The sequence below is a fragment of the Sparus aurata genome, chromosome 13 (genome assembly GCF_900880675.1).
Source record: "Sparus aurata chromosome 13, fSpaAur1.1, whole genome shotgun sequence".
Lineage (NCBI taxonomy): Eukaryota > Metazoa > Chordata > Actinopteri > Spariformes > Sparidae > Sparus > Sparus aurata.
The window spans coordinates 17,918,973-17,940,495 of NC_044199.1; the positions used below are offsets into that span (position 1 = coordinate 17,918,973).

General features: G+C 39.2%; 1 protein-coding gene and 1 long non-coding RNA gene across 2 annotated transcripts; both read right to left on the reverse strand.

The window, feature by feature from the left end:
• Positions 1-524: 524 nt before the first annotated feature.
• kptn (kaptin (actin binding protein)) lies at positions 525-10,135 on the reverse strand. The gene is made up of 12 exons (XM_030439150.1): positions 9,652-10,135; positions 7,840-7,922; positions 7,654-7,738; positions 7,515-7,569; positions 5,808-5,886; positions 5,164-5,237; positions 4,241-4,347; positions 3,348-3,452; positions 3,160-3,223; positions 2,926-3,061; positions 1,904-2,077; positions 525-1,287 (listed from the first exon to the last, which is right to left on the reverse strand). Exons 1-12 carry the CDS (start codon positions 9,851-9,853, stop codon positions 1,123-1,125), a joined length of 1,329 nt encoding a protein of 442 aa, XP_030295010.1. The 5' UTR covers positions 9,854-10,135; the 3' UTR covers positions 525-1,122.
• Positions 10,136-18,068: 7,933 nt separating this feature from the next.
• On the reverse strand, positions 18,069-19,174 carry LOC115594850 (uncharacterized). The gene is made up of 2 exons (XR_003986565.1): positions 18,556-19,174; positions 18,069-18,157 (listed from the first exon to the last, which is right to left on the reverse strand). It is a non-coding gene; the product is annotated as an uncharacterized LOC115594850 (long non-coding RNA).
• Between the last annotated feature and the right edge of the window lie 2,349 nt (positions 19,175-21,523).

The window sequence follows — 21,523 nt, forward strand, 5'->3', positions numbered from 1 at the left end:
AAACTTTTCTGAAGCCGAAAATAAAACAGCTCAGTTTAAATGATAACAGCAGTGGCACCTTTACTGTTATGTGATACTGGAAAAAAACAAAAAAAAAACAAAACAAAAAAAAGTTGGTGGTAAAAGGTAACTCCACCAAAGAAAAAAAAAAGGTTTTGAAAAGAAAGAATAATGTGTGGAATAAAAAAAGGCGATACATCTGGTTTTGCAGTTTTGATTTTGATAATTTGTTTTTAAATTCTCCTTTAGTTTTATAAAAGTGTATAAGTGTAGTAAGTATTAAAATCTATTTCATTGTATTTATTTTTCGAATACAATTTTGTTAAATTAAAAATATGCAGAAAGATATGGCGCTCTTTTTATCACTGCAGTTTCACCTATTTAGGAAATTCTCTTGAACATCCCACTACATCCACATCTGTGTTGATCTGTAGTCACATTCTGAAATTAAACATGACGTAAAAACCCACAAAGGAAGAACACAGTAACAACAGGCAACACATAATATAACCAGGGAGAGTGTGTGGACTCAAATGTGTCATTTATTACTGTACAATATCTACAGCACATCACCTCAAATGCATATTTTCCGTCTTGACTGTAGAGCCATTTATCCATGTGGATTCTAAGTTATCTTAGCTTGCTAGCTTCTCATCCATGAGTCAATTCACGCCTGCCTCTGTCCTGTGATACATCATCGTGGTGGTGCCACCACAGGCTAAAGTGCCATCTAGTTCTTTAATACTGGAGAGAAGGCAGACATCTCTACGGCTGATCCAAAACTCTGCAGCTCACACTAAAACAATCTAGATGGAAAAATAGCATTACAGGTGAGAGGAAAAAATCTGTATATTCATTTATTTTTGGGGTGAACTGTCCCTTTAATGTGAGCTCTTTAATCAGTGTTTTTTTTACCATCATCTCCATTCTGTATTCAATCACAATGCAGATGGTTATTGTTTTTGGTGCCAAATATAATTTCTGTCATCACAACATAAAGTAACACTACTTTACAGTGGTGTGTCCAGAAATACACACCCCTTAAAAAAGTCCTCCACATTACACCTGTAAGTAACACTTCATTTTACTTCCACATGTAGACAAAAGGCATTTTTTTTTTTTTTAATTTGATGGTGTGTGAGCTGTGGGCTCCTCTTTCTTAGTTGGAGTATCCTGCTCCTTAGTGTCTTGAGCTTTGGCTGACTCCAGCTCAGAACCAACCGTCAGCGCTGACACCCTCTGGGCGAGCCGCTCAAGGACCAAATCAGCAGTGCTGGTAAGAGTATGCTGAAAAAACAGGGAACAAAATAACAAACATTAAATGAGATGTATAGTCTGATCAACAGATTTGAAGATGGCTGTGGAATTTTTAAGCAGAGAATGAATACCAGCACTGAGTTTTGCTATAGGAACAGCAGTTGTCCTAGTCTGTGTTGACAAAGCTAAAAATATGGATGAAGTGAGGTGTTTATTGTTCAATAGCAGATCATGGTAATGATGTTTTGGGGGCGGGTCCTTTAGCTCACAAGCTCATATGGTTCATATGAGAAACTGGATTGTTTCTAACATTGCCAGCACACTGCAGTTGAAGGGAACAGAGGAGACAAAGCAGGAAGACTGCCTGTAAAATCAGTGCTATCACTTCTGATGCAATTTCTTCTGACAGCCAGTAGAGGCCAGCAATTACCTGATGCTTGTTTCATTTCATTTTGTTTTTATTACCATTCATCTCTTTCCTCAGTTCAACAAAACAGACACAAATTTTTCAGGTTCACTTTATAAGCAGATGAGCCATCCGTTATGCTGATGTGCAGAACAACGGTAGGATCAACAGCAGAAGGGCACTGGCCCTGACCGGAAGCTGTTTTATTATTATCATAGATCACTGCTCTCTGCCACGTACCTGTAAGATATGCAGTCCCTTTAGTGTGAGGACAGCCAGCTCTCTCAACCCGTCCCCAGTCAAGTCTAGGTAGATGATGGACAGCAAAGGACTCTTGAAGCTCCGCCTCCACTGCAGCTGAAACTGTCCATCTCGTCCGCTCTCTGATGGCTGGAACTTATAACAAAGAAGTTCCTGCAGGACACAAAGGCAGATAACACTGTCCCCATCAAGATGGAACTACATCAGTCATTAATCAGACACCAGAAAAGTGTCACCAAACACGTCCTATTATGTGATGTTTCAGCACTGGACCTACTGTATATTACTTATTGTGTTATTCACTTAAAGTCTGATTACTGCAAGGACTTTCTAAGTGAAAGGGGGATTTAAATTGTGAAAAATTAGCCATGTGAGGTAATGTAGAAAATGAAGGATGCCATACATTGAAAATCATTTGCACTTGAATCGTTGGCAGCAGAAACATAATCTAATCAAATCATGAGGCCATTAAAGATTCATACCTCCACTAAAGGATTCAATTCAATTCAATTTAATTCAAAATACTTTATTTGTTGCCAGGGGGCAATTAAAGGCATGTAAGGTAGTTGTACACAGACACAAAACAAGTCAGATAAATAAAATAAAATAGACTAAATAAGATATTTACAGTATCTACATAGGATAACTTCTCCTATGTACAAAAGTTTCTCTTCATTTTCCTGAGTAGCAGAACTGTGATATTACAACGTAATGGGTCAGTTGCAATGACGGTCCTGGAGCAACATAAATTCTTAAGGATAAAACAAACACAGCAACATCAGATTGTGCGTTTAATTCCACAAACACCGTCCAGCTGCTATCAATACTCACTTAGGCGTCAAATGTGGTTCAATCCTGGCTGCATCCAGTCTCAGACAACACAATATTTCCTTGTTTTGGTCTTTTTATGTGAATTATTTAAAATAGAATATCTTGAGTATCACCAGCTTTATCCTTTGAAGTACTATTAATTAGGTCCATTAGTAAAGAGGAGCTCTGACCTGCCCATATGTTCCCAACAGCACCTCCTTCTGCCCGTCAAAATCCAGGTCAATGACCAGAGCACACAGCACTGCGTCCCACTGGTCACTCTCCAAGAGACACACTGGGTGAGACAAGCCTCGCTCCTGGACATCTCTGACAAGTCACACACACACACACACATACACCATTCTGAACTTACCACAGCAAGTCATTACTCTACTGAAATATTTATAAAGTTATCTGATTCTGACCTGTAGACAACTGCCATCTCTATAGTGCTGGTTACCAGAAGGTTGTAGCCTATCGTTTCCCCTCCTGAAATAGCAAAGACACAGAAAATCAGTCAGAAAAGACTTGATTTTTACCAAACGATGGCCAGATATGAGTTACAGAGCATGAAGAACAAACAGACTAAAAGTAAAACAGACCAGTAACATACTTTTCTCTCCGCTGGGTTGGTTGGGATCCGTCTGGCAGATCAGAGGGAACAGCAGCACTGTAGAGACTGGACTGTCAAACTGGAACCGCCAGCTCTGCAAGACCTCTGATAAAAAACACACAACATCCTTCAAACACATCTAGAAATGGAACAGCACCAGTGGTGTCAGCAGCATTAAACTTTTTGTTTGCTAGCAATCCCACAATGCAGTGGATCTCATTTTTGAGATGCAACATTTACGGACATGACATAGATGCAATTGATAAATAAAAGATAAAATAAATTATCATTCATCTGTTTCAGTTTTAGGGTCCTGGTACTGTGTGTTCTGGGTCACCCACATGGCTCAGTGGGTATTCAGACAGAAAGCAGCCCTACAGTAACAGAGGGCTGCACAGTGGTGCTGCACGGGCGAGGGCAGGTTTTTTAGGGTGCTGGTGAGCCATGAAATTCAATACAGGAAGTCCAGTTTGAGTAGCAGAGATGCTTTCAAAGCCTTTCAAAGGCCAACAGTGTGTGATACTCACAGACAGAATTTTACAGCTCTGGAAAGCCGACAACTATTTCAGTTTAAACTCCTCCCTCAGAGTGTCAGACACTCTGAGTCTGAGAGACTCCGTGGTCTCACTGGAGTCATTATTACCTATATTGTACTTACGGTGTAAGACACATATCTATGGTGTGAGCAGTATAAGGTGAATGTGGGATCTGCTTTTCTCTCAGGGCTGTGCGTGTAGGCACTGTCAGGCACCTCTATGGCTCTCTGTTCAACACTCCTGACGGCAGGAGGCTGATCTTCCCTGTACTTCTCGACACTAGAGGGGGAATTGTGCAAGAAAAATCATGTGAAGAAGCTGAGCAAGAATCATGAGTCTGTGTTTGGCCTCCCTCACCTGCTCCTGTCTGGTCAACCAGAGCTAGTCCAACGCAGCCATTCTGACAGCCAAACGCTGAGAGTCGCCGGCCTCCTGCTATACTCAACACGTCCAACCACAGCACACTGCACAGAGGAGGGGAGACATAAGCATTACACACAGAGGCTCATGGATCATTCAGACATACATGTAGCTCAGAAAAATGTGTTGACAGTATTTGGTTATTGACATGTCAATGAAATTCCACTAAATTTATTCAGTTTATAGGAAATATTGATGCCGGCTCCCACTTCCACTGTCTTTATCCTCCATGTATGTATGACTATCTTCTATTTTCTTTGGCTGTTACATTTATATTGTTGCCATCTGAGCACCAAACGGCCTTCTTTCTTTCACAATGTGAATCACATTTTTGAGGGGCTAAAGGTGCTTAAAAACTCACAAAACTTGTCAAAAGTGTCAGAAGTGGTGAAAATGTAAATATGGTCTGGATCTTGGCCATGTGGGGCTCGATAACGCCCCCTACAACATTTCAACGAAGTAGGCCTCACGTTACATTTCACATGCATGCGCTGGGGATGCGTATCACATCTATTCACACAAAAGCAGTTTTGACAATTTTCAGACGTTATACTTGAGCGCCCTCCTCCTACAGACTCTCTATGTTTTAATGCTTTCTCCATTACAAAATGCTTCAGTAAATGAGTAAATAGGGGTTTTGTCTTTAGCCCCACAGCACGAACACAATAATCTTTTGAGTCAAAATTTGAGAATAAGATACTGTAAATTGGATTATGCAGGAACATGATGAGACGGATAAACACACAGAGACAAAGAATGACTTACAAGTTGCTGATGGTCCCAATAACCCCACTATTCACCACACACAGTCCAACCATAACAGATAGGGAGGAAACAGAGCTACATATACTCAGACTAACTTGCTGGGCAGCTGCTGTAGTTCAGGGAAGAGTCTCTCCACTGGCTGCTCTTCAAACTGGTGTAGGGAGGCATTCTGTTGAAAACACGAGAGTCAGGCTAAATGGTGCTCTGATGTTGCGTGAGGAATCAGGGGGAACGTCTTGTACAGAAATGCAAAACTCATTATCATTACTCATGCTAGAAGAAAGCCCTCCTGTAGCTTTCATCCCTTTTAACCCAAAGTCCTCTATTTGACAGAGCAATGGATTGTCTTGTTGTATTGGACTTGTTGTCCAATACTGTTTCTGGTGTCATGGATGAGCTTTCAAGCCATCAAGGACAAAGAGTACTAAAAGTGAACATCTGCATTTCCCACATCAAATGGGCAATCTCCAAAATGGCTTCTAAACCAAGCCTAGATGGTTTGATAAATAAACCTTGTGTTTGTTTTCTTTCTTACAATACAAAAGAGACGTAAACACTCATTTACCTGTCTGTTGCTAAATTTAAATGTAAAATACCTTTTTTAATGTAGGATAATTTTATATAGCCAAACCATTAATACATAGATATAGTAGATGAAGGAAACAAATCGACATGTTGAAGTTTTGATCATAATTGTATCATCACAGACACACACAGTTCGTCCAGTCTCTGATCTGACCTCCTTGTACAGGTGGATCCTCTGGTCATGACCGCTGAGCAGAAACACCGTCTCCCTGCCTCCATCATCACACTGCACCCTGACAGAGACAACAGGATGTGGACATTTATTACTAGATGCACTCTTCTGTAATGAAGAAGACACTAAATCCCACTCGGGAATACTATTAAGTATAAAGTCTGATCAACATTTCACAAGCCAGTCAGCTCAGGAGCGGAGTGTTTTAAGTACGATGAAACATTAACACCTACAGAGACATGATTCAGATTCGGAGCAGCATCTTAGATGATATAAGATCAAATTATTGATTCCTGCGCTACAGTTAATTCATTGCAGTAATAAAGTTTCAATGAGATAAAAGCAAAGCACTGCACTAGACATAAAAAGTGAAGATAATACAGTTAATAATACAGTTATCATATAGTAAAAGCAGTGTGTTGTAAATTTGTGCTAATACTGTATATTTTCACAGGAAGCAATAAGAGGAAAGTGGAATGTTTTGGTTTAACAGATCTGTTAAAATAACAATCACTGTGTGTTGTTGATGTAGGGAAGTGTACTGCAAAGAAAAAAAAGAAAAAAAATCAAGACTTGATGAAGGTTTTATTGGGATACATTCAACTTTTTATTTATCGATTACCTCTGTCAGTGAGGTCATCTTTTTTACCCGTGTCCGTTTGTTGGTTGGTTGGTTTGTCAGATTTCTCAACAGATTTCCATGAAACTTGGTTGGAAGATGGTTCTCGGCCCAGAATAAACCCTATTAACTTTCGGTGTGGATCCAGATAAAGAGACGGATCCCGGATTTTTTTCTCACATTAATATTGCGAGATGGGTACGTTTTCGTAAATTTGTAGGGAATATTTTAGGTGGCTGGTATCTTGAATTAAAGGGGACTGTTAGGCCTTAGCGGAGGAGTCATTTTCTATTCACACAGTTATCTAAATATTGAAGTTTAAAAGCAATTCATCACTGACAGTTGATGATCTACCTACTACAGAGACCAAGTAGACTGCATTATTTTTTGCAATATGATGACTGTGATACGATTCACACTTAGTGGGAATTTTAATCTTTGCATCACAATTTTTACTTTCGCAAAAAATAAATAAATAGCATTAGCATCACGATGATGTGACATTTGTTGGTGTCACACATTCGGACGACGTGATTTGTAGGCCAGGGCATCTCTGCAGCACTACAGTCATTCGTTTTAAAACAGTCTGTCACACATTTTACCACATTTACTGCAGAACACATTTTACCTTTGTCAAAAAAATTGCAAATCTGTGATTTGGATATTGCACTTGATTGATTGATTTCGATAATATCTGAGTAAATTGTGTAGCCCTATTTTTAGGTATACCAGATTGCCATACAAAGTAAAGTCTTCGCCCTAGTTTGTGATGATGTCACCCTGCACTGCTGCACTTGTCACTGTAATGTGAGTGCAGTATTTTGTTGATTCTGAGGTCCTGTAGGAATGCTGACTCCATCTTTCCTCACAGCTCATTGGTCAGGAGTTGGTTCTTTTATATGTTTTGATCTGTGATCCTGAACAAAACCTGCTTCTGCAGCGGTAGTTACCATAGCAACTGAACTTGGCGTGAACTTTGTGTGAGCTGTCTTTTACACAGAAGGGGCCAGGGTTGCTGCTACATGCATCTGCATTTAGAATGTGTTGCTCATTCACAGTGTGCCACTTACTCTGTGTGGTAGAGCTGAAAGGGCGTGAACTGCAACTCCAGATTCAGACAACTCTCTGTGCAGAGAAACACATTAACATCAGCATGTTAAACATCTGGGAGGTCCAGCACCGTACACATCAGGGAACCGCTTCACTCACGTGCAATGGACTCAAGGTTGAACTCTGAGCCGGGCTCGTAGTCACAGTAGATATTCAGGAAGGGTGTGGCTTTGTCACCAGAGTCCTGCAGGAGTTCAGCCATAATTAACAATGCTTCTATAACCATAGAAAGGTGTTATAACCATTTTAGTAAAGTATGACTTACGAACTATGATATGAAAATACCTTTACAAATGTGATGCCCACCACAAGGCCTCTTTTGGGTGGAGACTTGTTAAAGGCATCAATTGATACAATCTCTGCATCAACTAGATGAAGAAGACAAGATATCAGATCTTTACAGCACTGACCACAAAACAACACTCTGTATATGGAAAATATAAGGACTTAAATACCTTACTACTATAAGACAATCTTTAAAAAACAAAACAAAAAAACATGTAAAATAAACATGGTGTAATAAAAAACAATAACAAAAACTATTTTTTTTTCAGCAATCATAATAAGATTAGCTTACTATCCCAATATCTAAATAGACTTATGTAATGAAGTGCATTTACTCAAGTAATGTACTAAAGCACAATTTTGAGGTACTTGAGAGCATTCCCATTTTTTGGTAGCACATCTTCTCATTTTATTTTATCCACAATCAGATAAAACAAAAAATGCTAAACATCGAATCCAACAATCAGTCAAGCGACAATATATGATTTAAACATAAATGTAAATATACCGTGTGTATAATTTACTTTTACTTGTACCTTTGATACTGAAGTATATTAATTACCAGGAAATTAAATGTGATACCTCAGAACATTTAATATCCAATAATTCAAGACTTTTATTTAACTATTGTTTGCATGGTGACTTTCATTTTTACCAAAGTAATGGTAGTATTAGTATGAAATCTTTACTTTTACTCAAGTGCTATTTTTGGGCACTGATTACATCATTGCATGTCCGAACAGCTGCTGGGTTGAAAACAAATAATCTATTTGTCTTTTTAATTGACAGGTGTCTACTGCAATCATGAAGACAGTGCATATTATTATTCCATTATTCCATGTTCCATGTCAACTATGAAGTTCAGGTCTTGCACCATGAGTAAATACAATTTTAGAATTGGTTACTTCTGTGGTAAGCCTCAAATTCACTTGGCATTCATGTGAAATATTCTTTTGTTTTAGCATGCTACACTTAATGTTCGAAAGGAGGACAGGAGCTTTCACTGTTCAGCACATCTGGAAAAATACATGCATAATGTAAAGGCATCACATTAATTGCACTTTCTTCCACAGCTCCTACAGTAGCACTGTTGGGTAGTTTAATATATACAAGTTTAACTATTTTTAAATAGATCATCATGCTTTTGTATGTCAACTGAAGTGAAAGTACATCCAATTGATTCTTAAAGGGTAATTAAGTATATTTACAGGTCTTGGGGAGTACTGCTGCACATGTCAAGAAATTAGTATTAAGTCTTTTGTGGCTCAAGTAGAAGCTGTATGTAATCCTATAGATTGCCCCCAGTGATGCCACGCAATGGCTAAGATGCATTGTGGGTAATGTAGGCACCAGAGTTTCAAAAGGAAGAATGACAGTGGAATAAAATAGAAATATCTCGGGTTCTGCTGTATCTATTGTGTTCATTTTATCTTTAAACCGTACGTAATGAGCCCACCAGTGTTATAGGAGAGCATAATAGACCAGTGTTCTTACCACTTCCCTGCACAAACATGACCACAATATGTATCGGAGAAGATACATCACTGATAATATTGTAAACTGCAGCAGACAAATAAGAGATATTCAACTGAACAGTGTGCTATTTTATCCAAGTTTCAAAGCAGTTAAACTGACAACTTCAAAAATCACTGTAATATGCATGAAGTACTGATAAATGTGTCTGTTTTACTCCACAGTTAGTTTATAGAGAGCTTAACATACCCTGATAAGGATTTTAAAGGGATTTTTATGTACCTCCGTGTACTGATTGTACTTTAGGTAGTTAGTGTCTGCGGGTTTTCCGGTGAATACCTGGTATGTATGTGAACTGCACCTCCTTGGCCACAGGTCGGATCTTCTGCTGCAGCTCCTGGTACCTGAAACACACCACCTTCCCTTTGAGAGTGGCCGCTAACAGCTCCTGCTCCCCGGCCTGGCACAGCCCGTAAATGTTACTCTGCGACGGGAAGCGGCTGAAACTGTCCTCCACGAACGGGTACGACTCCCGGTGCATCCTGCAGGACCGAACTGAGCTCACTTATTTAATTAGAAATATCTAGTCTGACTGCTGTCCATGGTTGTCTTGTGGCGCTCTGGTCTCGAACTCCATTCACAACAGCTTCAAGTTAGCTCAAATGAGGAATTTACAGTCAAACAGCTGATTTACTGAATTATATTTATTCTGAATTCAGATATGTATAAGTCTCCGTTATTTGTCTGGGTGATAAATGCCTTGAGAAAATCATCATGAAGCAAAACATCCGGGTTTGGGATGATGATGCGTTCATGCTCGTCGGATATATAGCGTATAGTTCTCATAAACGATCCAGCTAGAAGGAAAATAAAGCTTTTCTAACAAAACTGCGTCAAAATTGAGTGACATCTCCCATTGTATCACATTACTTTTAGTCCTCTTTAACTGCTTATATTCCCGGTATTTTTGTTTTCATGGCTTTAATTATGTTATGATGTTATGTAATTATGTTGCTCTGTGCTGTGTGGTTATTAATAAGCAGTCATCCGCCCTGGTTTAGAATTCAATCGGTCATTAATCTGAAGTTAAAGGAATTAGAATTCCAAACACTGAACTATTTTCTTTTGTGCTCATGTTGGACTTCTGATTGTGCATCGTAGTACCACGTCCACCAGAAGCTCTGAAAGGCAACACATGGCTTTTCTACTTCGTGTTGTAAACTGCTGACAGAGTCAATGCATCACATTTGTAATACTGCCATCTAGCGGTACTGTCTGTTAGATACCAAATTAAAGCACTGACTTTTTTCTCTAAAAAGGTGATACTGTTATCAATAACCTCACGCTAGTAACCACCTCTTACTATATGGCTGCATGTAACTCTGCTCACTTGTTCTCTTCTTTCTTTTTTCCTTACAGATATACAATTATGAACCAATATCATTTTTATCAAAAATAAACATCATTAGGCCTTTGTCTACTGTAATGAAAATCAATCAAATACTCAAAAGTTACAGCAAACCCTTCAGAGTCAGAGTCAAACATGATGTTCCAGAACTACAATACTCTAGGTGTTAAAATGTGTTTAAATGTATGCAAACATATCATTATATGAGTTTAATTCATTATAAATGTACCAATACATGTGGATGGACTACGAATATAAGGGAATATAACGAGAAATTGTACACTTTCACTAGGACTACCTGTCCAGCAACATCTATTATAATATTAGACCTTCAATCATGTTGGACGTTATTGATGTCTGTCCAGCAGATGTCAGTACAAAAACACTCATCAACATGTTGAACTGACTGTAGGGGGAAACTGAAGGTTACTCTCCCTCCTGCTGGTCAGCTTTACTCATGACAAGATGCAAGTTGGCCTAAAGGGAGAGAGGCCAAGCAGAAGCCAAAGCGAAAGAATGCTCGATTTAAAATGTTAAAAAAACAGATTTAAAGTATCTGGTCAAACAAAAATTTATGTGGTCTTGAAAGAAATACAAGTAAAGCTTTTTGACCTTTTTGCACTGCACTGTAACCTGAGAAATTACCAGTTTGTATTTCTACAAAGGTTACACTGGGACAAAAAATAAATACACAATCAAATCAATAGTCAGTTTTTTTGCACAGTTTCTTCTCATCTTTTAGGCTTTCTCTGAACCATGTTTGAGTAAGTTAATTAGCGGGATCTAGGACTTTGGGAGAAACGTGCACTCCCTGGCAGTCGTCATGGCTCAGTCTAAACCTGGCCTAATGCCTGCCTTAACAACCAGCAACTTTCCCTCCTCTGCTGCACTGAATCAAAGAAGGCTGCCCGCTTGTTTCCTCACAGAACTGTCACATCTTCTTCCTTGCTGAAGTTATGATAATTTGACTGTGCAGTGACATACCTGATTGACCGCCATGGACAATCACTTCTAAATTATGGTAATTTAAGGTTAAAAAGGTTATGGATTAACCTGACAGAGTTCTGTTCCCACTTGATCTGTCATCAGGAACATTTGATGGAATTATCTGAGATATCAAAAACCAACACCAAAAAAGACTTATAGTAAAGTGTTGTTAGAGGCCAGACCTAGAACTTTGAAAAAAAAATCATCAATGTTTCGTTATTTTATCAAGAATGTTCTGTTAATTAGAAATTGAAGACCTCAACTTTAACTAACTAATTTGATCAGTTAGGATATTTTCTACATCTAACAAATTTCCAAAATAGGACCTATTTCACTGTATTATACTTAGTGTATCTCAGGACAGCATCAGTAGACAAGCAGGACCAGAGAGCCCTTTTGCATTCACATGTGGTATGAAAAACACCGGTGGAAAGAGTACGAAAAAATGTTGGACTCAAGTACAAGTACAGTTACCATAAGAATAATACTTAAGTTAAAGTACAATGTGTTCCTATCAGAGGCTACTCAGAGTATTAGTCAATTATAATGTTTAATGCATTATCATTAGCAGACGTTCAATCAAAAGGGGATTCTTTTGTCCGTATGTCAGGGTTTTCATTGATCCATTCGAGATCGGACAGTTTTATTGGCTACAAAAATGCAGATGAAAGGTTTAGACATTAATTCAAATTGTACTCAGTACTAAATTATGATTTTAAAAATAACTAAGTAGATTACCTGGTGTAATGCATACTTAAGTACGAGTCCAATTACATAATAAAAAAGAAATACTCTTAAAAGTACAAGAAAAATGACTTGATTACTGTAATTTGAGTAGCTGTGATAAGTTTTTTCCACCCTGGAAATTTGTTTTCTACACTGGCCACTGATGTGTAGTGATGTATCCTCTCTGTGATCATATGGTTATGAAACTGTCAAGGAGGAGAGTGCAGTATTTTGTAAATTCAAGTGACTCTGTCTCCATCCTTGCTCGCAGCTATTTGATCAGGAGTTTGTTCTTTTATATGTTTTGATCTGTGATCCTGAATAAACCTGTTCTGGTTTGCCCTACAGCTGCAGTTACCATGGCAACTGAACTCAGTGCAAACTTTATGTGCACCAACTTTGAGACTGAAAAGCCAGGGTGAACCCAAGAATTAGTTTAACTACATTTTAATAATCGAACAATGTTACAACTTTGTATCACTCTTTGCCAACAATCTCTGACCTTTTATGCCATATGTAAGAATTGGCCTCCTGCCGAACTTGTACTCCAAACAAATGGGGGGCAGCTCAGGTAGCTGTGCAGCTAGCAGTCTGGAGATCGGAGCACGAGAGGGGTGTTGGTGTTTATGCTGCTAGCAGAGGAGCTTAAAGATGCACCATGTGACTTTTTCAGCCCACCCTCAACAGAAAAATGGCCATAGATGTAGACCATAAAGGGAGCTTATTATACATGTTCTTGCAGTAGCCGTTTTTAGACAGGGCAGCAAGCCGGCAATTTGCCTGTCCTTTTGGCGGCACGGTCCGCGGTTTTAGACAGAGGCCGGCGAAATTGGGGGTCTGTTTTGGTCCGCCAATTTGCTGCCTCGGAGGGTACACTTATTTCCGCCTCGCCTGCTATCTAAATCCGAGGCGTCAATGTGCCGGCCCCTGCGTAAGATGGGCGGAGGTGTCAATGACCTGCACTGTAGTGCAACCCACAGCCGGGGAGTTTTAAAACCAGGAAACAGCTGATCACAACAGTCAGTCCATCACTTCATCCGTGGACATGAAGATGAGCAACTGGACAGCCGCTGAGATCCAGGAGATGCTAGCGTCTCCTCGGTCTCTGTAGCTGTTTGGTTCTGTCAGCTTGTTGTTGTAGCGGTAAGCTAGGAACAGTCGCTACTTTCAAATTAAAAGCCCCCCGCTAAGAACCCAGTTCTAAACTCCAATGGGGTGCAATGTAAAGCTCTTATTTTGAAGACAAATTCTTTGTCACTGTTCACAGCCCAACTTCGAGCTTCACATCACGTCACATGTTTACGCCTACCTAAGAGGCAGCTTCTGGAAAAGGAGGAATATTATGCCTCCGTTTTAGAAAGACAGGTCGGCACATTGCCACCCTTACCTTGGAGCAAATGTGCCGGCTTTTCTATCTAAAAAGGGCTAGTGTCAGACTTCTAGATTTTTCTTCTCACGCCAGCGTTACTCAAAGAACAAGCTTGGTTTTTTCTTATGTTAGCAGACACAACTATAAACTCACGGCTTTCATGTACATCTAAAGCTCAGGTTAGCTTTTTGCAAACTTATGTTCCACATATCAAGAGATCTGGCTTATATTTGTTTGTCGGCCTGTAAAAGAAGTTGCATACTTTACCTTTAAGAACCACTAAAGAAGCAGGTTTTCAGGCCCGGGGTGGCGGGGCTCAGCTGGTAATGCAGACAGGGAGCAGTGCCAAACATGTTGTCAAATCTGTTTATTTTTCACATCATGTTGATCATTTTAGTTTATCTTTGAATGTTTTAAGTAAAAAGTTTACATATTGCACCAGCACTCATAAAAGGTCAATAATAATACCGTCAGCATACAGCACAGGAAACTTTAAATGAGCCAGACACTGACAAACAAACAATTTTGCATGTTCACTTGCAGTACATGACATACTTATTATTGGATGTTTTTTTCTACAGTCGCCACTTAATGTCTGAGACCTCTACGTGATATGCTGGGACAGAAAACATTGCTGCATAAGAGCTTTGATTCCTGAATTAGTCACCAAAACAAATAGTAAGCCTATATAATCAGCATCAGTAATACAATGGTAAATGTATAGTTAGTCAAACTTGAAATAATAGTTAATTTACACACAACAAACAATGGAATACAAAAATGTATTGAGCAATTGTAAAGATTTGTAAACATCAGTTACAACTTTATAACGGCCATCCAAATAATGTTTATAAATGAACCACACAATACTTATGAACCATTTACAAAGTATTATAAACATCAGTTACAAGTGTACAGTAAACAACTGCTCAATACATTGTTTATAAACTATTGCATTATTTGTTCACAGTCAATTAACTATTTACCAAAGTTTGATTAACTAATAATAATAATAAATTAACTATTTGTTATTGATTGTTATTACAAGTGTTACCCAAAATCATTGTTCACATTAGACTAATGTCAATGAACTGATGTCCTAATGTAAGTTTAAAAACAAATTACAAGGAAGGATGGACAGTAATGAGGTCACATATAAGTATGGGCCAGTAAAACTGTAAAGCATGAATATGAATATCACCAGGATGAAATTGCTAAAAGGTAAGCGAACATTTGATAAACTTTTGTTGCTATTGTTAAGTTAAGCTAATCACTTTCTTTAAGAAATGTTAGATAGAGTTAGAAAATAAATAAATAAATAGCCTTATCATAAAGTAAAAAAAAAAAAAAAGTCTCTGTAGGCCTGACCCCCATTCTTCAGTATAGTGGTCGTTGCTCTGGTGGCCCTGACCATTCCACAGTGTGTGTTACAAGGTGCAGTGTGTGTGACGGGGGTGAAGAGGACTGAGCCGCTCCTCCATAATGTGACAGTTCAGAGGTGGCAGTGTGCTACACCCCCACTTCTGCTAATACCACCTGCTAATCCATCTGCAGGATTACTGTCGACTGTAATCACTCATCCTCCACACTGACACACCTCACCCCGCACTGCAACTCCTGACTCACCGCACACACACACACGCACAACTTGAATGTACCTTGCATAAGAAGTTTAATGTGGCTGTAGTTTTATTCGGAATGGTAAACATGGGAATCAAGTTTTTCAAGGTATCGGTTCTGAGCTTTACTAAGACATTCTATTCACTGACAATAATGTTTTTATTGGTACAGCACCATGATGCAGAGAGGAACTGCCTGACAATATTATTGTAAACTGCAACCAAAAACGAAAATGAACAGTGACAAAAAGTGAAATGGCTGATATATAGTTGTACCATGATATATCAAAAACAGACAGAGCAATAGCAAAAAAGTTTCCTCTGAATACCAAAGATTCAAACTCAGACATTGTGGGTTGCTTTTTATAAACAGTGTATTTATATACATTTTTGAGCTCTTTATGATAGTTATATGTTTATTTCAGTCTTCAGTTATGTTGTCCTTGTTCAGCTGTATGTCTGTTTACATCTTTATTTTTTTGGCAATGTATGTTACATTAAGAGCCACGTACCAGAGTCAAATTGCTTGTATGTGTAGGCTTAAACATACTTGGCTAATAGAGTGATGTGGGGATGATGTATTTTTGAATTGGGATTTGGATTATTGCTGAAAATAATCTCCGTGGCAAAAACAAGTTTGTGATACTGACGTGTTTTGTTCAGCAAGATAATCTTCACGGATGAACACCCCACTTTCATGATTTTCAAAGTGTAAATCAAATCACCAGTGAAAGTTAAAATCTAATGTTAGGCTATAAACAGACACTCACTTAAACTAAAAAAACAGGCTACATTGCGGTCACATAACTTAAAAGTCACTGCCGCCATACATTTTATCACTATTTACTTATTTACTATTTAAAGTTGCAAAGTTAAAGTAGGGTAGAGTAAAGTGTTGACACATAATGACATATAATGTGCCCAACAGCTTCTGTGGTCTCATTGGTGCATTTAATGTTGTAGAGCAAAACATGTAAATACTTGTAAATACTACTTAAATGTACTTTCAGACATTTAACTGAAAAGTCACTGAAAAAACCCCATTGGCTCTGCATTACTGCAGCACTCTATAAAGCTGGTTCTGATTCTACCCCAAATTAAAAGCCAGATTTGGACCAAGGGAGTTTGCCAGAGTTGGAAAATAAGTACACTCACTCACTCACTCACTCAAGTCCTTTGTAGTTAGTTCAGTCTATATCCATTACATGCTACTTACTACTAATTGTATTTATCCAGTCTGCTACCTTTATTCAGAGGGACACTCTAAAAAAACACAAAATCATAAATACATATTTTTCAGCCAGTTACCTCTACAAAGGAGGTTATGTTTTCAACAGTGTCTGTTGGTTTGTTGGTTAGTCAACAGGATAACACAAAAACTACTGAAGGGATTTACATGAAACATAGATGGAGGATGGGTCTTGGCCCAGAATAGACCCCAAAAACTTTTGGTGTGGATCTGGATAAAGGGACACATTCAGGATTTTTTTCACACTTGTAACATTGCAAGATAGGGTGTTTTCCAACAATTTGGTTAAGTTTCCTGGAAAGAATATATGGATCATGCTTGAAAAAACTGTCATATTTAGTTGGCTGGTAGCTATGAACAATTTACAATACAATGGAAAATATGATTCCATAGGTATTATTTGTTGTCCCAGTGGTTGGCTATTACAGGTCTGGTAAGTTTAAATTATGGTTAAGCAGTTTTGGGTGGTTCAAAATCTATAGAGGTTGATATTGGATTAGGTTTGATTGAATTAAAGGCGTTTGTTGGGCCTTTGCAGAGGGTTCTTCTAGTCTTGATATGAGTCGCTCTGTTTTTGGAGACGTCGGCCATAGGGATGTTTGCCTTCTCGTGAATAAAATGGAACTCCATGGCATTCTATGGTGCTCAAAACACCAAAAGTACATCACCCAACAGCTATGCCCCTTTCTAGAATTCATGACCTGAATGAGCAGTTTCAGGTAGGAACTATTTTCCGTCTTCTGAACTACACCCGCCAACAGTGTCATGCATCTGCTCATGGACCAGAGGTTAGCTAATTAAGCTAACTAAGATAGATAAAGTTGCAGTTCAGCCAAGGAGGGCACCAATAAATGTTTACCTCCCACACAGTCATGAGCACGTCCACAATACATGTTTCCTTCTGTGCAGTGATATGGTGGTATATGGTAGAGAGGAAATATTTCCTATATGACACTGCTCACAACAAGGTCTGTGGATGTATTTTAGATTGACCTTTTATTGTGACCAGTCCAACACACACCTGTGTTGTAGCCACGTTACTTAATCTGCGTCCTGATTTGACACACCTGTCAGGAGGCTGGATGGTCTTAAATCTTAAACCTTAAAAATTGTAGCACTAACTAAATACATTTTTTGTTGACTGTTTGCAAAACCTGAGCTGTTTTAGCTACCTGGCTAATCAGTCCATCTAACGTATAACATTCTGATTTTACAGTATGTGCTGAGCACATCTTTTATCTAATGAATGTTGTTCATGTTGTTGGCTGGTGCTTCCCCTTAATCTATCTTTTAATTTTTGTATTTAATTTTTTTTTTATTGGTGATTAAGTTAACATAGCGAACTAGTGCTGACATAACAACAAAAGCAAAGGAACAAAAAACACTTGACAACAGAGAGGAAGAACAAAATGGTCGATGATGGTCAGAAAATACAGACAATAACAAGCAGTTAAATATAATGTGGTCAGTGTCCAGAGGGAGTGATTCTAGTGTAGCGAGAGGGAGAAAAAGAGAAAAGAAAATACATACATACATATATATACATAAATACACGCACAAACACACATAAACATTCATATATACACACATACACTTACACACACACATACATACCAATATACATGCATACATACAAACACACACATACATACATGCATGCACATAAACACATATATAAGGCTTGAGGTGATAATAGTCATAATTAGTCTTACTGTTATAGTACATTTATTATGATAATAACATTGATATTAATGAAATTACTAATTACTAATAGTAATAGTAATAAAGAATAATAGGAATAGTATCAATATCAAGGTAATAATTGATATTTAGGGCATTTAACATGTGCTTTTGTCAAAAGTGACTTACAGTAATTCATACATACATTCATACACTGATGGCGGAGGCTGTCATGCAGGGTGTGGACAAGCACATCAAGAGCAGTTTGGGTTTCAGTGTCTTGCCCAAGGACACCTCGACATGCAGACCAGGTAACTCGAACCAGCAACCTTCTGATAAAAAGATGTTGAGTCTACCCCTGGGCCACAGCCGCCCTAATAATATAATACAAAACTTACAAGAGAAGGTGAGTCTCATAATAACAGCTATAATGATGATGATAAAGTGATTAATATCTTGCAATGAGGAGTAGGGCTACACAGGGCCTACACAGGGAGTAAAGCATGAGTGGAGACAGGCAGGGCGGGACAGCAAATGAATATCGGATATTAGCCTTAATTCATGTTGTACAGTACATATTAGGTCCTCTGTTAAGGTTTTGTTTTATATTCCCACCAGCAGTCACCAGCAGCCAGTTCCAATTGCAAGTGCTGACAGAGAGCAAAGCGATCTAGTTTCTAAGTTTGTATGCTTTCGTGCAATATACCTTTCAAAATAGGGACAAAATTTGCAATTTCAAAAGTGACCGGGACATGTCTCAAGTGTCCCTGGTAAAATGACGCCTATGATGGTATCAATGTTCTCATTTGAAATAATATCTTTAAAAAAAACACCAGGTTGCCTCCAAAAGATGAAGATTAGTTTTGAAATTAGTGTCTAAAAAGCAGCTGAATCAAGTAACCTTATTATTAGAATGTTTATATCCTTACCTTTCAGGGTTGAACGCCAAGTGATAAATCCGACAGTGTGGAATTTTAAACATTATCTCGTCCTATGACCCTGATTTGTTTCTGATTTTCATTGGAAATGGTGGTCGGAGGCAACAACTCCCATGATCCCACACTGCTTACTACATCTTTTGTTTTCATTTTGTTGACTGACAGAACTCAAGCGACAGCGAAGTTACATACTGTGTGTTTAATAAGAGATCTCCTCACAGCCAGAAAGTGTGAATAGGAAGAACCATTACGGCAAACGAGAGTGTGAATAAGGGCCTGTGATTGATGTTTCAGGACAGATTTGAACGTATCCTTCATAGGTGTTCAGCTGCACCTTCCTCCCTCCGCAGGTCAGACTCATGGACATGTTAAATCTGCAGATCATATTGGGTTTCACCGTGACTCAGCAGGTTGAAGGCGCGCACACACTCACTATTTCATGGGTCTCAATCGAAGGTGTCCTATCTACTGGCAGACTATCATCCATGTAGACTGTCTTAAACTGAGACTGCGTAGACTCTATGTGTGTGTGTCCAGTCTGCCAGTATGGAGCTCCAACTGGACTGGAAGGGGGAGCTGGTGGGGTGGTTAGTGGTTAGGAGTCAGTCTGTGCTGAGCTGCTGATGGCACCTGGTTTGCACAGAGGAGATTATTACAGTGTGTGTGTGTGTGTGTGTGTGTGTGTGTGTGTGTGTGTGTGTGCGTGTGTGCGTGTGTGTGTGTGTGTGTAGGGTGAGTGATTGGGGCTGACAGCAGCCTCTGTATTGCTGGCTGGCCTGCAGATTTAGCCGACCTGTTTTAGACACTCTAATCTGGATTAACTGCAGCAGTGTGTCAGTGGGGACGAGAGCCGGAGCCTCCCCCCACCCTCTGCCCCTTCACCTGCTTCTCCTCCGTCCCTCTCACTTCCCCTCCCCTCCCTCCTGTGTACCTGCTCGCCCCCTCCACCTGACTTGTCTACCTGTCCTCTCCCTCTGATTTCCATCTTCCTGAGTTTTCAGCCTCAGCCGGCCCGCAGTATGTGGAACACAAACTGTTCAGTCCTAAAATAAAAAACGCACGCTGCTTGCATCATCCAGAGTGTGTCTCTGTGAGTTCGGCTTTGGGGGGGAAGGGCAGTCGGGCAGGGATTATACCAGCTCAGTCCTCTTCCCCACTTCCCTATTTGCTGTTGCAGCTGCACGGCGAGCTGTTCCACTATTGGGGGAAGATTTCAGCGCCATCATCAACATCATCTGGACAGCGTTCATGTGACATATGTGATGTTTTTTGTTCAGATGGAAATAAGTGACAGAGAAGATGGCAAATCTACAATATTCATATGAAACAGATTGTCACTGTACCCTTAATGAAATCTAAATTTGCAAATAAAACTCAGGAGGTCAAAAAGTCAATAAAATTAGTTTGAACAGATTGGCAAAAGTTACAATTTCAAAAGTGACAAATGATATTAGTGGTAAAAAGTTTCTAAAAGGCATTTAGAAAAACCATATTAAGTTATAATGTGCACACTGATGCCTGCATATACGCAGAGCTCTCCACAATACACATGCTCATCTATGTTGCTGGCAAGGCTGCAGTCCACAAAAACAAAGTGGGACTCCTGGAGTTTGTCTTCAGCCATTTCTATGTCCACCTGAGGTGTCTATTTGTAGGTCTCCATCAGGTGCTGCAGCTGTCTCCTTCCTCTGAGTCTTCTGTCCACTCCGCTCTCCCTCCTTCCTCTTCCACCTCCGATTCCCTCCCATAGCCACATTCTCTATCTTCTGCCGTTTTCTTCTATTTCTTTCCCCCCAGTTCTGTGTGCAGACTCGTCCATTGTGCAGCCACGGTTCCCTCCAGCCTCCTTTCCTGCTCCACCACTGAACGGATTGCTCTGTCTTTCCTCCCTTTATCTGGAGATAAGATACTTACTTTTCAGATAAAGCATATTATGATAAATCAAATGAGCTTTGTCGGTTTTGTGCATCTGGGTGGTGTGTGTGTGTGTGCGCGCGTAAAAGCAGCATGTGTGTATGCAGCTGTCTTTGGAGATGAATGTAATCTGACAATTATGTGTGAATGTATGAAGTGCAGCAGGTTAATTGATCAGCAGGAGGAAAAGGGGGAAACAAAAAGGAGGCCTAGAGGGAGGGAAAAAATTAAAATCAAAAGAAAATTGGCATTTTATGAAGATTATTTCTGGTGTTGAATTTATTGCTGTTCTTTTTATTTCATCCACTCAAAAAGCTATAT

Coding starts and splice junctions, on each gene's coding strand:
- kptn (XM_030439150.1), bottom strand. CDS start 9,853: ATGCACCGGGAGTCGTACCCGTTCGTGGAGGACAGTTTCAGCCGCTTC. Junction 3,224..3,347: donor CCAACCCAGCGGAGAGAAAA/GTATGTTACTGG, acceptor TTGCTATTTCAG/GAGGGGAAACGATAGGCTAC. Junction 3,062..3,159: donor GAGATGGCAGTTGTCTACAG/GTCAGAATCAGA, acceptor GTGACTTGTCAG/AGATGTCCAGGAGCGAGGCT.